At 45.1% G+C, this 16,819-nt stretch overlaps 1 protein-coding gene across 2 annotated transcripts; it reads right to left on the bottom strand.

The window, feature by feature from the left end:
• Positions 1-1,009: 1,009 nt before the first annotated feature.
• Positions 1,010-15,502, bottom strand: SLC20A1 (solute carrier family 20 member 1). 2 transcript variants are annotated; one of them, XM_005212777.5, is made up of 11 exons: positions 15,297-15,502; positions 14,191-14,806; positions 13,871-14,011; positions 13,595-13,680; positions 9,477-9,573; positions 6,839-6,958; positions 4,880-5,149; positions 4,202-4,760; positions 3,455-3,640; positions 2,999-3,083; positions 1,010-1,971 (listed from the first exon to the last, which is right to left on the bottom strand). In XM_005212777.5, exons 2-11 carry the CDS (start codon positions 14,534-14,536, stop codon positions 1,816-1,818), a joined length of 2,046 nt encoding a protein of 681 aa, XP_005212834.1. In that variant the 5' UTR covers positions 14,537-14,806; positions 15,297-15,502; the 3' UTR covers positions 1,010-1,815. The 2 variants fall into 2 exon arrangements, with proteins under 2 accessions (XP_005212834.1, NP_001178114.1); NM_001191185.1 differs by lacking the exon at positions 15,297-15,502 and having other exon boundaries at positions 1,338-1,971; positions 14,191-14,746.
• Positions 15,503-16,819: the final 1,317 nt, after the last annotated feature.

Below are 16,819 nucleotides of genomic sequence, written 5' to 3'. Positions count from 1 at the left end.
CAGAACCAAAACGCAAAAGGTCTCCTGCAGAACCCTCAATTCTGACCTTAATGCTAGGTTCCCCTTACTAGTAACCGCAGCTCCCATCTCCTTCCTCAAATGACGTTACATGGGTACTTTTCAGTTGGCCTGGGACTCTCCATTCTGTTAACACTGGTACAAATACAGAAGTTCTCTAGACCAGTTCCATGACCTGTAAAGCAATTATAAAACCTACTGCAAGAGGTCTTGAGAATAGAATGTATATAAAAAGCTAGTGCAGGGCCTGACATGCAGTGGTTGAGCATTTACTAAGTGACTCCATGGTAAGTATTTAACCACTGATCTAACTTCTCAGGCACAGGCCAGGTAGGCATAGCTGTATTCTTGTTACTATCTGGCTTCCCAAAAAACATCTAAAACTCTGAGAAAAGGACACACCAACCTAGTTTTGTTGACTTTTTTAAGCCATGTATTGATCAAGCATAAGAGAGATAATGTGTCAAGATTGAAAAATCCCAACACTGGGAGTTTAAGGGTTTTTCGTTTGGCCACATTGCAACAGCATGTGGGATCTTACTTCCACCGCCAGGGGTCACGTCTATGCACACCACCCTCCCCCCGCCACCCATCACACCGGAAGCATGTGTGCTTCCCTGAACCACCAGAGAACTCCCAACAGAGAATTTTTTAATGAAGCTGAGCTACACACAACCCTCACTTTAGCCTTCTTCCTAACAGCGATGCTACAAACAATCTAAATAAGGATCTGATAAAACAAGATAATCCATCGTGCTAATGTATGTCCAAGATGCGCTAGTATTAAAAAAAAAAAAAAGCTAGTCTGTTAGAACAGCCCCCATGGAGTAATGTTACATATATTCTGGGATCTTAAGAAATGTTTCAGGGAGGAGTGGGGAACCTGCTGCTAGGGGCAGTTCTCACCTGCTAAGATATCACCTTCTCCTAAGAATGCACGAGGCTAACTGATCTGGGAACAGATGTGTATGAACAAAACCAGCAAGACAAGTTTTCTAAAAACGGTAGGCTTTTTATTTATTAAGAGGTAGACAGATGAACATGGAAGGCTGGCCCATTTTAACTTGCCCGAAGTTCATATTCCACAGCATTCATCCATCCTGCACTGTCAGAAATCTTAAAAGAAATACCCAAGACTGCCAGAAGGATTTTTCTTCCTACTTCTTCTTAGCAAGAACAGTCAATGAACTGCTTGCAAAGAAGGAACTACTAACCTAAATTTTCACCATGTCCAAAGACCCTATTAGAAGTTCCCACAGATGCCAAGAGAACCCACCACTGCCAACTGGTGGGCAGGGTACAAGTGACTATTTCTCTAAGACTACTAGGGAAGCTTGGGTTATGGTGTTTCTTGTTAAGTCCCTGTGCATGTTAGGGCAGAAGCTGGTGAAACCAACAAAGCAGAGCACACTCTGTCAAATGGCTCTGGATGGTTGTTTAAAAAAAAAAAAAAAGAAATCACGTTATCTTCAGAGACAACATTAAAACATAATGGAACAGAAGCCTGATACAAAAAAGTAGAGAAATATATACAGGAATTCACAGCCCAGAGGGAAAAGGGACCTCAAGAGGAATCAGTGGAAACCTGGCTATTTTACATAGCTAGTTTTGAGACAAGTCATATTTAGCACGAAAGCAGTTAGAGCACAAGTAGAGCTTCCCTCCCACAGCTCCCAATCTTGAAAGAGATTCTTTTGTCAGTCTTCGGTAACACTGCAGTCACTCTTCAAAGGAGCAGGAAATGTGTCAGGTGGTCCCAAACATTGACCTGAATTTCCATCACACACAGCCTCACTCTCAGAGGATGATGTATTTGAAGACTGCCATGATGGCAGCACTGATAACACCTGAAATGGGGACTGTGACGAACCAGGCCATAAAAATGTTGCGGAAGAGTCGCCAATCAACAGCCTTTTTGGATCGGAGCCAGCCAACGGATACAACAGAGCCCACCTGTGGGAGGAAACCACCAAGAACTAGTTACTGACGTGCCAGGATACTGTACTAAGACTTGTGACCTTATACAGGTGAGGAGCCCCAGACTACCAGACTGATCCATGAGAACTGGTTTGTACTAGGAACAAGATGAAGGCTGCATAAAATCCAAGCACTGAATCTGTGCTAACTGGGGTAAAACAGAATAGGAAAAGAAAATTCTCTTTTTCCTTCTGAGTTGCTGGAATTTAATGAACTATATTAATAACAGGGCTTCCCTGGTGACTCAGATGGTAAAGAACCTGCCTGCAAAGCAGGACACCTAGGTTTGATCCCTGAGCTGGGAAGATCCCCTGAAGGGAATGGCTACCCACTCGAGTAGTCTTGCCTGGAGAATCCCATGGACAGAGGAGCCTGATGGGCTACAGTCCACGGGGTTGCAGAGTCGGACACAACTGAGCAACTGATACTTTCACTAATAATAAAAACTGCTTTAGTAACAGATTCTTTCTTAGTGTTAGGTTTCCCAAAGATTCCAGAGGGAGACTGCTATTAGACCTAATAACTAAATCATTTGCACATCTCGCTCAAAGAAAAATGACTCAAAGGCTCCATGATGAACCAACTTAAATTCCCTTAAGAAAGCCAGTTTCTTTCTTTCTCTATAGATATCCTATAGTTCTTAGTCATCAAGCAACCTTAGGATTTAGTAAGTTTCTCGGGTGCTTCAATTCTGAGAGGCTCTGAGTACATGCTTGCTTTATACTGCCTTTCGACAGACCAACAAGCCTCATAGGCTTGCTACCTCAAAAGGGCTTTCATATTTTGGGGGATATAAAATATATTATCTGCTTAAATAAAACAGACATAAGGAATTGCAAAATGGGTCTTTACATTCTTATAGTCATTTGTCCTACACTTGTGAACTCTTGGACACTCCCACAATGTAAAACTTTCTAAACCAAAGTATCAAAGGAAATAACAAAAAACACCTTTCCACATATCTACTAAAACCATTCAAGACACAGTACCCTTTATCACTTACTTTACAATGTGTGGTGCTGATGGGAAGACCAATATTCGACGCAATTACTACAGTGAGGGCAGATGCCAGCTCAATACTGAAGCCGCTGTGGACACAAACAGATCACTAGTCAAGAATGGGATTTAAATTGTGGTAAGTTAGCAAAAGTTAGTACAATCCTGCAGTGCTCTATCTACCCATGACATCTTCAATTTGCTCTAAACTTCTGAGATCTACTTTAAATCAGGCCATGAGATTCCTCTTCTGTTTTCCAATGTTTAAGGTTTTAAGGTTTTCTGTAAGCCCATTATTAAGGCTTGAACTTCTACTTTGAAGAACTTAGTCAACATCAGTATTGGCTCCATAAACACAGATAAAAGCCAAATATACAGCCATTAAGTCTTAGCTCACACATCTTTCGCATATGTTATCTTAAGAACAAAAAGCATTAGCCTGAGACCTGCTTTACCAACTTACCTAGAGGGCGTGATGGGTGTCAGATCCTTCCCCATGGTCTGGATGACTCTCCTTCCCCACACCCAGAGACCAATACAGATACCAACACCACCATACAGCAGAAGCCATATTGGTGTTGCTACTTTTGAGGAAACATCACCGGTGTCATAAACCAGATACAAAGCAACCAGAGGACCAATGGCATTGCTGGAAGAAAAAGAGAGCAAAGATGACTTTGCAGGCGAAACTACAGCTTGGAAAGAGCCTATCTGTTAAATGCTTTGCTAAGTTTTCTAAAGCAAAGCTTTCATTAGCAAACTGTCTTTCAAGGGAAACAAATGGAACCCCCCCACCCCCAACATAAAGAGCAGGAGACCATGAGAGTTGTTCTCAGAGGGAACATCCCACATTTGGTAGCCTGTCTTTCTACAGGCCCATCTGAAGCAAATTTGAATTTCACGAACAGTTTACAAACCACAGAACTAGGATTAATAGCCTACAACGTCAATCTAAGGGCAGTAACTCTTATCAAAGAACTAGATTCTATCTTGATAAATGGCTTCTCTGTGACATGTATATCACCTACAGAAATGGAAGCAAGCATTCTTTGTAATCTCTCTGAAGAAATTTTTCTTCCTGTTTTGTACATCAGTTGCTATTATCTCATTCAATCTGCATTATTCAATGTCCCACAAACTGAGCCTTATATAAAAGGATGATGCAGTATAAAAATAGAATGAGCGGCGCCAAGAATCCTGACTGACTGACCTGACGTCATTGCCACCATGGGCAAAGGACCCAAAGCAGGCCGTGAGGATCTGCAGGAACTGGAAGAGGAGAGACACTTCTGGCTTGTCCTGGTCGCACCATTCTTCCAGGGAGCTAGTGCTCCCTTTCCTGTCGCCCAGACCCATCTCTGCCTTGACACTCACGTCCACCTCCGACGCCGAGTGAATGTCAGACACAGCATTGCAGTAACTGGTGTAGCTGTCCATTCGAATTCGCTTCTTGCTGTCTGCGTTAGGCCACGTCAGCTTCTCCATCTCTTCACCCTTCTGTTCGCCTTCTTTGGCGCGGAAGGAATCCAGAGGCATGCCGCAGATTGCCATGGTGTAGGAAGTGTAACTATTATTGCGCCTCAAGGGTTTGTCACCAGAATCTCCCATGCAGTCTCCCACCTTGGCAAGATGTAACTTATGGAGGAGCTCTTTGTACAAGCCAGAGTCTTTGTGCACGGTGTGATACTGGTAATGGCCGCTGGAGTTAATCTGGTTACTGACAGCTTGACTGAACTGAACAAGGTTCCCATTTGGCAACTGCACAGCACCTGCCAAGACCAAAAGGCACAAACACTCAATGCCAAGAGCATCAGATCCAAACAGTGAGCCCCTCAGTGGTATAGGAAACAGAGGGAAACCCGCCTGTCCCCAAGGAGAGTCCACGCACCGTTCACAGAGCCGTCGATGCTGGTCTCCTCTTTCAGGTCTATGCTGGGAAGCCTCTCTCGCTCAGGAGCTTCTTCCAGGTCTCCAAGTTTGAATGAGACTGTTCTCTCCTCCACCACAGCCCTGTGGGGCACGGTGGCCGAGCCCACCTCTGAAACAGGATTCCTTGTTTCGATATCACTGAGTGACAACTTTGTTTCTTCATGGTCTTCTTTCAAGCTATTCTTTTTTTCCATTAAGGGGCTTTCAGAAGGACTAGACTTGATTTCTCCTAGAAAATAAGGATAGAAGGATGTTCTTCTTTGGTTGTGACCAAACTAACTTGCTCATTTCCCCTTTCCCACCTCCAAAAAAAAAAAAAAAAAGAATCCATGTCAAAGTAAGGCCACATGTAAACTTAGGTGAAAATTCGGGATAATTTTCCTGTCTGCTTTATTTGTCATATCTCCTATTTATCATTTACAAAGGAACCAGAGATGCAAATGCATAATATCCTAGTATCAGGGGTTGTAAACTTTATTCAGTGAAGGCCCAAACAGTAAACTCTGGCAGTCCAGTGTCTGAGACTCTGAGCCTCCAATGCAGGGGTCCTGGGTTCAAACCTTGCTCAGGGAACCTGATACATGTGCCATAACTAAGACCCAGTGCAGTCAAATTTAAAAAAAAAAACACAAAACTGAGCCTCCTGCTGATCCCTTCTGTAGTAGAAAGTAACTCAAGTAGGGAAAGGGCTGACTGGCAACTGAAAACTGCCTGAATTTCGTGCATGTTTTTTAAAATGAATAATGAATTTGGCTGCATTGGGCCCGAGTTGCAGGTGATCTAGTTCCCTGACCAGGGATCAAACTCAAGCCTCCTGCACTTGCTAGTGTGGAGTCTTAGTCACTGGACCACCAGGGAAGTCCTTGCATGTTCTTTTAAAAAAGGAATGGCCCTCAATTTCAGTCCATGAGTTCAAGCAACATGACTCAGCTCAATGCAGGCAACTCAAGGTGACTTGAATTTCTGCCTCTATAAAACAAAGAGAAGTGCCTTATGGTGCTTGATCCCATGATGAGGTGGGAATGTTTTCTGCTTCTGTACCAATGCCGCTGGGGCACTTAGGCATCCCAGTCAGGCAACAGACCAGGATATAAAACCTTAGCAAGATGTGTCTCATCTCCTCCCAGCCTGAGGGAAAAATGAGGTCACAAAGTCCTGAAGGCCACCAGACTGAGCGCAGAGCCTCTCAGAGGCTCCTCAGCCCAGCTGTATGACACAGCACCCTGCTGCTGCCACTGCAGTCCATGCGGCTCTCCAATGCTTCCAAGAAACAACTGAAATCACCACCCCAGCATTCACAGATGAGACGGGCAGAAAAAATGACTTCAAGAGAGCTCAAACAGTGAGCACAGAAATACAAGGTATAGAGACTGATACCAATCAAAACATTCCATATTTGATTCTACCGGAATACTCTGTATATTAAGTCTAAAGGAGCCCTTCATGTGTGCTCCAGTTCTGAGAATTAACCAAATCTAAAGTCAGAGGTATACATGAGCCTAGCTCTGAAGACATTGAACCTGACTTAAGCTATACGTGGTAGTCGTGTTGGTAAATGTTTCCTGTGAAGCTATCTCATACCTTTTATTTTTCAGTGAATCCTCATTCTCTCAATTAATGTAGACTACAGCTTCTCTGTATTTATCTAGCATATCACTGGCAAGTAATCAAGATACAGTTTAACAAAAAAAAAAGGGACAATACCCAAATAAGGCCAAATGTGCCTCATCACACATAGGTCTCAGGTCATATTAAAGAACATCGTCTGGACAATAAACCTGTATCCCCAAATTTCCATTTAAATGTTTCTGGCTTTACCAATCTATCCAAGTAGAGGATTTTTACAGATGGCCAAACAAACAAAAAAAGGCAAGCACATTATGAGTTAGAATTTTTTTTGCTATGATTTGTTACTTACGTTCGATTTTTCTCTTCATCCTGGGACATACAAAGAACCAGACGATAAGGGCACAGAAAACTGCACAGCCCACCGAGATGAGGATGGTACCCCACAGAGGAAGTTTGTCAAAGCCCAGCACTAGGAGATAAAACGGTGCATCTTGAAAACCCCAGGGCAATGGCCCCCCTGTAATGACATGTAAACCCTCCTCTTCGGGATTCCGGGGTTCCCATGCCAGCCCATCACCCTTTTCTGCTACTGCCAAGTCTGAGGCTCACAGGCTTTACTGTGCTCCCGGCTAGAGGAATTTAGGAGGAAAATCCCATAGCATCTGAAACCCACGACCATCTGGCCCACTTTTAACACCTGCTAGACTACCCATCTCCCAAGCTCCTTCACATACTAGGCTTTTTCCTTTCTTTGCTTTGAAGAGTAAAGGATCGTTAACACTGAGGATCTGCAACCAGCTATGAAGCAAATGGAAACATTCCACTGCCCAGCCTCCAGCTGGAACGGCCACACACACCAATTCATGTGTTATGTTGGCACATGGATTTTAACATTAAAAAAGCAAGTACCTCAGTCTTCACTTTTCTCATGCTGATATCATCAGTTCTCTGTGGAAGTTATCACATCCATTGTAAACTAGCTAGAGCAAGATTATCTCTTAGGATGCTTTATCAAACTAAGATACTGAGAAACTATCAAACTAAGAAAACTGGGACATTATCTATCAAAAGATAAGAAACGTTCAAAGGGCTGTCTTTCACATAGTAGTAATCACGCTAACAAGCCACATCTTAATCAGACTTGCCTACTTCTCACATGGCTCAGAGATTATTAACTAGTCACCTGGTTATCACTTAAGTGCCAACAGGCTCCAAGCCACTAGCCTATATTAATGATAAGGGGTAAAGCCTAAAAAGATGCTATAATGATCTGTGGTTTATACAAGAATATCTTAGGTACTTGTGACTGTTTTGCTTATTAGGTGTTACTTATAAAATGGAAACTATTTTCCCTCAAAGTAATTCACATTTAAGAATCAGATATAAATGGAGGCCCCTTCAAAACTAAAGTTCTGTAGTGACACAATCTTTCCATTTTAATTGTTATCAATTTGAATTATGCAGTTAGTCTCATAAGCTAAAATATACATGAAAATTAATCAATCTATCACAATTTAAATTTGCCTATGTTCCAAGTCAAAAAGTGGAAATGAGACTGGTTTTTCTTGTAAATGATCCACCAAAGGACAAGACAAAAATATCCATGTTCCCTTTTCAAAGAATGATTGAAAACTTGAGTTTCTAATTTCATTGAACTATAAGCTGCACTGCTACACCATGCAACACGAGTGCTTAGAGCCTCATGGAGAATTTTTTTAGTTTGACATGAAGAGCCCAATTTAAAGCAGATTGGAAATGCAGAATGCAAGCTTTCCTTTCTCTATCATTTGTTAAGGAGTCTGGTAACCCCTAATAAGATCAATAGTCTCATAAAGTTGTCCAATTTCTTTCCTGATTATTCCAAGAATAAAAACAAGGTTAAAAATACTTCACTAAATCAAACCAACTTTCTAAAGCAATTATCCTTAAATTAAAAATAAATATTTTAATAAGTTAAAAAAAGAAAAAACACTTCACTCACTCCATTTTTGGTCTGTGACTTATTACTTCAGTGAGATTTATGAAGCAAGTTACACTCCATTAGTCAGAAATGAAATCAACTTAGTGGGTCATAATGAGCATTTTTAAAGAAGAGTATTTGCAACTGTGAGCACACATTACAGAGTGAGGATAAGTAGCTTCGAGATATTTCAGTATCTTTCCCTCTCCCCCCAACTCTAAGCACGCTCTGTCCTAGGCAGCAATGCACAATGTGTTTCTCCCAACGAGTCACAACAGCCTGACCCAATGAGTCAGAGGCCATACAACCAAATGAACCTAAGAGTGAAACTGACTGATCAAGGCATAATACTCTCCTGTCTGACAAATTACAGATTATCCATCTTTTTCAGTGGCTAAATTGAACATGTATTATCCTAATTTAATCCGTGCTTTGCCTTCGTCCCAACATAAAAGTAACATTTCAAGCTTTATATTCTCACAAATATTTTTCCTCTTAGCTGCATGAATTCTTCTTCCAAGTGCACTTAGAGCAGGTGTTAAACATCCCAACTCTTCTTATTCAAGCAGATTCAGGGGAGTAAATTTAGGACTGAGAAAACAAAGCAGCTCCAATCGGGAGAGAAAAATGAGAATATCCAGCAAACCAGTCATAAATGACTGATATTTCGAAGACAACATATAACTAATGACTCTTCGGCAGTCAGAAGTTGAGGTTAACATCAATTCCAGGTATTTTTAGCACAAGTAGGAGAGAGGGAGGGATAAGATCAAATTATCGGTGGATCCTGTGAAGACTAAAGAGTAAAGGTCTGTAGTGATTTAGAATCTGAGCAGGTCTCTTTGGTTGAAAAACTATCTAGGTTAAACTCAGCGTACACTAGCCTGCAGCCTTCTGAAATGGGCGCAGGCCAGTCACCTTCTAGTAGATTTCAGCCCTGTAAAGCAAAAAGGGGTAAATTGGGCATTTAATGCAAGTTTTAGAAACAATTTTAAATTCACATTTAAATATTCTGATGTGTACTTACATGGCGCTCCAGTGTACATGATGGAAAAGAGGTTGATTCCAACCGTGCAAGCATAGAACACTGGCAAAGCTCGCAACCCATTAGGAACTGGATCCGCCTGTAAAATTATCATTGTTGTAAAGATCAAGACCTTAAAAGCTGTAAAAAGTCAACCCATTTCCACTGAACCTTATCAAAGGGCAGCTCCAGGAATTACAGTACCAGCCAGTAACTCTCTCCATGGTAGTCTCTGAGGACAAATGGTCTTTTCCTACACTGCTCCTGGAAGTCCCCCTACCAAGGCTGATCTACATCTATCTGAATTTAAGTTTGTGTTTGAATTTATGTTTGGGGGGTTGATTGGGGTTTTTCTTTTGCTGTTATTATCCCCTGAAGAAGGGAATGGCAACCCACTCCAGTACTCTTGTCTGGAAACCCCATAGACAGAGGAACCTGGCGGGCTACAGTCCATGGGGTCGAAAAGAGTTGGACAGGACTGAGCAACTGATCACATTAACAAGGCTACCTATTACAGATGATTAGTGATGTCCTGGATGGTCAGTTTCAACCCCCAGTGCTCTAAGGCAGTGGTCCCCAACCTCTTTGGCACCAGGGATGGGTTTCATGGAACACAACTGCTCACCTCCTGATGTGTGGCCCAGTTCATAACAGGGGGGTGGGGACCCAGGCTCTAAGGTACCTCATGTCCAGATAAAAATCCGAGCACACCCCTGAAGATGTATTCTACATTTGTGAGAGGTCAAGAAACAGACTATGAGTTATTACAACATCTCTTACCTGACTTTATACCTGCAATGACTTCTCAAATATAAAACAAGTAGAATATACTAGCGACAACCATCTTATCTAGACATTTGATAAATAAGCCACAACTAATGATTTACCAAAGTGCTAAGATAAAAATCAATCATATACGAGGTCATCTCGTCATTCAACAGACTGTGTGCCAAGCACCATTTCGGGCACGAAAATGTGGAAGTGAATGAGATAAAGTCTCTGTTCTCTCAGAGCTGACACTGACATGCTAATACAGAATGATGCTCTGAAGAAAAAGGGGAAGGAGGCAGTGATGGAAGGAAGGGCACACTTTAATTTAGGGAGGAGAGGGAGCCAAGACACAGATGTGTTACATCAACAAGCATAAAGCCATGTAGCCAGGTACACACCCAGGTGGAGAAACAGCAGCTAGAGAAGAAGCTATTTGGAAGGCAGAATGTCCCAGAGACATCAGCAAATACAGAGACCCTGAGGCAAATGCTTGAATTGTCTCGAGGAACAGCAAGGAGGCCAGTGTGACTGGAAACAGGAGTTAAAAACAAGAGCACAGGGCTTCCCTGGTGGCATCTCTAAGTCCAACTTTTTGCAAACCCATGGATTGTAACCTGCCAGGCTCCTCTGTCCATTGGATTTTCCAGGCAAGAATACCCGAGTGAGTTGCCATTTCCTCCTCCAGTGGATCTTCCCAACCCAGGGACTGAACCCGCATCTCCTGCACTACAGGCAGATTCTTTACTCGCTGAGCCATCAGGGAATCCCTGGTGGCGCAGTTGGTTAAGAATCCAGCTGTCAATATAAGGGACACGGGTTCAATCCCTGGTTCCTAGAAGATCCCACAGGCCTAGGAGCAATAAGTATGTGTACTACAACTACTAAGTCTGTGCTCTAGAGCCTGGGAGCAACAACTACCGAAGCCGGGGTGCCTAGACCCTGTGCTCTGCAAGAAGTCACCCCCAATGAGAGGTCCACGCACAGCAACAAAGACCCAGTGCAGCCAAAAATAAATTCTAAGGAAAAAAAGAGCACAGATCTTAACACGTGGCAAGGCTAAACCTCAAAGATGTTGTCGGCCTAAAGGTTTAATGCTATCTTAGATTCAATGGAAAATCTTGTAGAGACAAGGAAAAGACTCATCAATAATACATGGGAAGACTGAGTTAATGGCTTAAGATTAAGGAACCAGAAAGCAGAGGTGCCAATCCCAATCAGCAGAGATGATGGGCCCTAAATGAAAACCACCTGAACATCAGCTCCCCAATCTGCAGTCTCAAAGAATGCTAAAGATAAGGGACCCGACAAAATAAAAAGAGCCAATAAAACCTAAGCATCCCTGAGCCACTCAATGATGTGGGTCCCACCCTAAGGGTAGTAAGGTTATGAACCTGAGCTGTATATACCTTTTTCTTCTAAGAATAATCTGTGGTTTTAAGAAATTCTCCAAGGAACTTAAGACTCCCTCTGTCCCACACCCACATCAAAATCCATGAGGGTTCCAGACATTATGTAGGGGCTTCTCTTCCTCCCTTCTGTTACATCAGAACTCCACTCAACCTCCCCCGAGGTAACCAGGGCTGTTTTATAAGAATGTTTACCAACATCTGTCTCATCTAAACACACCAAAAACTTTACCTCGAAGTAAACATCTCATCACCTCGCTACATGGGATGGGAAAGGAGGGTGTCTTCCTAACTCATTTGCAATCAGTTCTTTTTTTATACCCTGGACATGTCTGAAAAGATGCCCTAGATAGATTTAACATGATTTCTGATAGAATGGAGGAATATTGAAAGACCCCTCTTCTTCCTCGATGAGACAATTTTTACTCTCAAATTATACTAAGCGATAGAGATTAAGTTTTCAAAGTATTACATTGCTATCTTTTGCCAGACTCAGGCCATGGTAAACAATCTGAGTCACTTTATACCCGTCACAGAATTTCTATGAAAGTGAAAGTGAAGTCACTCAGTCGTGTCTTTGCGACCCCATGAGGACCAGGCTCCTCCGTCCATGGGATTTTCTAGGCAAGAGTACTGGAGTGGGTTGCCTTTTCCTTCTCCAGGGAACTTCCCGACCCAGGGATCAAACCCAGGTCTCCTGCATTGTAGACAGACGCTTTACCATCTGCGCCACCAGGCAATTTCTATAGAAAGTACAAATCCTCCCAAGAGCAGCTTACAACTAGACCAAACAAATGGCTCAGTACATTCTTACCACTTGAGATTAAGCTACCTGTCTCCCTTCACTCAGATTTCTTCAGTTTAGAAGAGTTTAAGCATTTACAATGGACTGTTAAAGAGTCATTTACCTCAGGAAAAGGACAACTTTGTTTACTGAGAAAAAAATGCATTTATTTTTACTGTAACTCAGTCCAACAACATCCCTTGTTGTCTACATTTATTTTGGAGCCAGCATCAGACTTCATGATAAAAGAAATGCTATAGGGTCCCTCAAAAGGGATTTCAAAGGGACAGGAAATTAAATGGCTATCTGGAATTTTTCTGCCAAGAAAAACTAAACAGACTTTTGTGATTTTTACCTTTACTGGTTCCTTTTTACCTATTCTGAGATATTAAAGTCAAGTCACTGTGAGAGGTAGGAGTCCCCACCATGAAGTTCATAAACTGGTTTCAATAATCAACACTACACAGGTAATTAGGTTAAGGACCCAAACTACTCCATTTTAACTGGCAGGTAAGAAAAAGCCATCCGGGGCACTCATGCTTACAATTCAAACTGGCCCGAGATAGAGAAGCAGATGGACTTCTGGACACAGCGGGGGGAGAAGGGGAAGGTGGGATGAATTGATAAAGTAGCATTGCCATATATAAACTACCATGTGTAAAATAGCTAGTGGGATGCTGCTGTATGGCCCTAGGCCAGTGCTTTGTGATGACCTGGGGGTGGGGAGGTGTGATCCAGGCTTAAGGAGGAGATGTAAGTAACACTTATGGCTGATTCAAGTTGTTGTACTGCTGAAACCAATGACATTGTAAAGCAATTATCCTCCAATAAAAAAAAAGGTGGGTCTGCATATGATGGTGGTTTTAACCTGCATACAGCTAAACAAAGCCATGCCAAACACATTAATTTTTTCTGCTTTCAATCTCTTCCATTTCTTGGCACCCCTAAGTGTTCATTTAATTTCTCCTTTCCAAATGCCTTCTTGGGTATTGAAAACTTTCTTCTTTCCAAGAAGTTAGGTACAAAACAATGTTTCTAACTCTCCAAGGTCACACTCCTACACACCCATCACACTTGTAAAAATGCTATCGGTTTGAATACCACTGAATGTGACCTACTCCAGGTCATGTGAGGGGTGGAGGTGGGGGGAGAAAGATTACCTTACGGAGGATGAATGCACGAACCAGGAAGAATAAAATCCCAGACATAATACCAGAAAGCAGAGGAGAGACGAACCAAGACAACACTGGAATAGAACACATTAAAAGAAACATTAACTAATGAAAATCAGGAACCCAAACGCTCCTCCCTCTCAGTCCTCCCTTTTCAAAACTTTAATCCATCCCTCCAACTTGACACCATCTACTTACTCCCACACACAACGCCTCCTCCTTGTGGTAACAGGACAATAAAAGGACATTTAGAATGAAACGTACCAATTTTTATCAGTTCAGACCACTTGACACCTTCCTGCCCCTTTGCCACCAAGGAGAAACCAATGGTTGCACCGACGATACAATGGGTTCCAGAAATGGGCAGCTTCAAGAACGAAGCCACTAGTTGCCACACCGCAGAACCTGAAAACACGTCGTTTCATTTAGACACAGGCAGAATTCCAGTAATGTACGCAGCGCATATTACTGAAGGTAACCATCTGAAAAGCTTCAGAACACAAGAACGGAACTACCCCTAACGGGAATTCACTAACCCACCAAGAGGACAATCCGGGCGGGGGCGGCGGTGGTGGTGAACTCACCAAACATCGCACTGACGGAGCCGGCCATCAACAGCTTTTGGGTCGAGTTGTACATCTCCACGTCAATTAAGCCCTTCCTGATCGTCTCGCTCACTTTGGCCCCCAGGAGGACAGAGCCCACCGTCTCAAAGATACTAGCTAAGATGCAGGCTTGCTTGAGGGTCACTACACCTGATCCCACGGCTGTACCAAACGAATTTGCTACATCATTGGCTCCCACGGAGAATGCCAGGACGAATGCAATAATAAAACCCAGGATGAGCATCCATAGGTAATCCACCAACGGACCAGAAGCGGCAGTAGCAGCAATAGCAGTGGTAATGAGCGGTGTCACGGTCGTTGCCATTCTCTAGAGTAGTGGTTCTTGAATGAATCAGAGAATTACTGAGCGGTGTTCAAGATGTGTAAACAGAATATGAGGTATCAAAAATGCTATAATAAATAATATATATTATATAAAATTAAATACTGTAAACTACGGCACAGAAACCGAGCTGGGGAGTTACTGCTATACACTGCGTATGGGCATCTGTTGTCTGGGGTTTCTTTGGCTCTGGAGGGCTAGGAACACGGAGCAGAATTCCATGGCGGAGAAGAGAAAGGACGCAAGTTCATCCTGGAAGGAAGAAGGGAGAGGAATAACAATAGCCGTGCGCCCTTGGAGGCCGGTCCCGCACTCCGCGCCGACCCACTGGGACTGGGGGGCCCCGGCCGGGCCCGCCATCCGCGATCCGCTGTCCCCCGACCCGGAGAGAAAGCGCCGGGCACGTGGCGCCGGGGACCACCTCCGCCCGCGCGCGCCAGCCCGGCCCGGCCCGGCCCCCGAGCAGCCGGCCCCCGCGCGCCCTCCACGCGAAAACCGGAAAAGGGCCGTTCCCGCGCGCGCGCCACCAGCGGACCGCCAAAAAGGCCCGCGGGCGGGCGAAAGAACGAACGGACGGACGGACGGGCGGGCGGGCGGGGTGGGGTAGGGAGGCGGGCAGCGACGAAAGCAAAACCCCACTGAGCCGCCAGCCCCGGCCCAGCCGGCCATCCCCAGCGCCGCAGCGCCCACACTGGGCCCCGGGGAGAAGAAAGAGCCTTTCCAAGGTGGCGCCTCCACTCACCAAAGAAAACGAGGAGCTGAACGGGAGGCGAGGTCCAGGCGACGGGCTAGAACCACGGACGCACGCACCTTTTATCGAAGACCAAACGACCTGGGGCGGAGGCTCTGGGGATGGCTCCGTTGGGCTGACGACTGACCCTGGAAGCGGCCGCTGACGCCTCAGCAGCGAAGAGAAAGCACGCAGCGCGCGCCGGCAGCCATCACTCTGGCAGCGCACGCCGCCGGCCCCTACTTATAGCCGGCGCCGCGCCCCGCGTGACCCGCCGCGCCTCGCGCCGGCCGGGAGTCCCACCCCCGGGATGACGCAGTCCCCGCCAGCCCGGCCGGATGAGCCAGACAGCGGCGCTCATTGGCCCGCGCCGCACTGTGGTCACGCCCCCAGAGGGGAGCTTGTCCACGTGGGGAGGGCCAGCCCCTTCCCTGCGGCCTTGCCTCTGCGTCTTGGCACCACCGCCTGGAGTCAGCGGCGGAGGCCTCTGGGGACCCTCACCCGGTCGCTGGAGGTCGTCAAGCGGGGGTTATAGAGGCTACGACCAAGGTCATAGTTCCTCCCTCGCAGTCGCAGTATTACGGAGCTGTCCAAGCCTCGAGCCACACTTCAGCGCCCTTGTGACCTGCTGCATCGGGAGGCCACACCTGGCCAGGTTCCCTCCCTCCCGTCATCCTGGTGACGCTGCAGGGGAGCTCGCGCCCTGGGGCTCCGGATCCGGTCCCGGCACGTGGTCGCACCTGTGACTTGCCCTTGGCCAGACAGGCACTGTCCCTCGCCCGGGGAGGGAGGGGGTCACGTGGTCGCTTTACTCCCGCAGTCATGCACTTGGGTGAAAACAGTACTGCTGCGGAGTCACGAGAACCAGGTTGTCGCCCAGTTATGGCGCAGAGCCACAGGGTGGCTGTGGGTCATTAATTTCCCCGCGGCAGACCGTTTTCTGCGCCGGGGCTGAGGTGCCTGGGGAAGGACTCCTCCGGATTCAAATCCTGATTCTTGCTTGTTGCAGTGTGTCACCTTGAGCGACTTTCAGATCTCTTGCGTAATCGGGAATGTAAATTGTTAACAATTATACCTACCTAGTGGCGGGAATTAAACGAGTTAACGAGTGTGAATGGAACTAGAACTCAGTAGGTGTTCCGTGAATGCTAATTTCCGTTTTGTGGTTTCCGTGAATATTCCTGTTTTCTGTTGTGGAAAAGGGTGTCTGAGGTGTTCTCTTCGGACCACCGGAAACTTTCCTATTTTTAGGTAAATCGATTTCTGGTGCCCCTACATGGCATATATGTTGTAGTGACATTAATAAGATTTGCCTTGCACATTTGGGGGCATTTCATTATTTGGCCTAAGATCAAGACTGTCCACTCATGCTGGGGGAGATTAAGGCCGTGGTCTCTTGTCAGGATTTGGAGTGAGATTAAAGAATTCCCAACAGAAATATTTACCAGGCTTAGAATGTTCTGGAGCCCTCCCGGCCTTTAGCCATCTCTAGCAGCTGGGCACTGAATAGCAGGAACAAAGACATTGTAAATCAT

This window comes from Bos taurus, chromosome 11 (genome assembly GCF_002263795.3).
Source record: "Bos taurus isolate L1 Dominette 01449 registration number 42190680 breed Hereford chromosome 11, ARS-UCD2.0, whole genome shotgun sequence".
Classification (NCBI taxonomy): Eukaryota; Metazoa; Chordata; class Mammalia; order Artiodactyla; family Bovidae; genus Bos; species Bos taurus.
Note: the sequence above shows the minus strand (reverse complement) of the source record. Positions and strands in the feature narration are given on the sequence as shown.

Coding starts and splice junctions, on each gene's coding strand:
- SLC20A1 (XM_005212777.5), bottom strand. CDS start 14,536: ATGGCAACGACCGTGACACCGCTCATTACCACTGCTATTGCTGCTACT. Junction 3,084..3,454: donor ACACCCATCACGCCCTCTAG/GTAAGTTGGTAA, acceptor TTGTGTCCACAG/CGGCTTCAGTATTGAGCTGG. Junction 1,972..2,998: donor TCAGCACCACACATTGTAAA/GTAAGTGATAAA, acceptor TTCCTCCCACAG/GTGGGCTCTGTTGTATCCGT.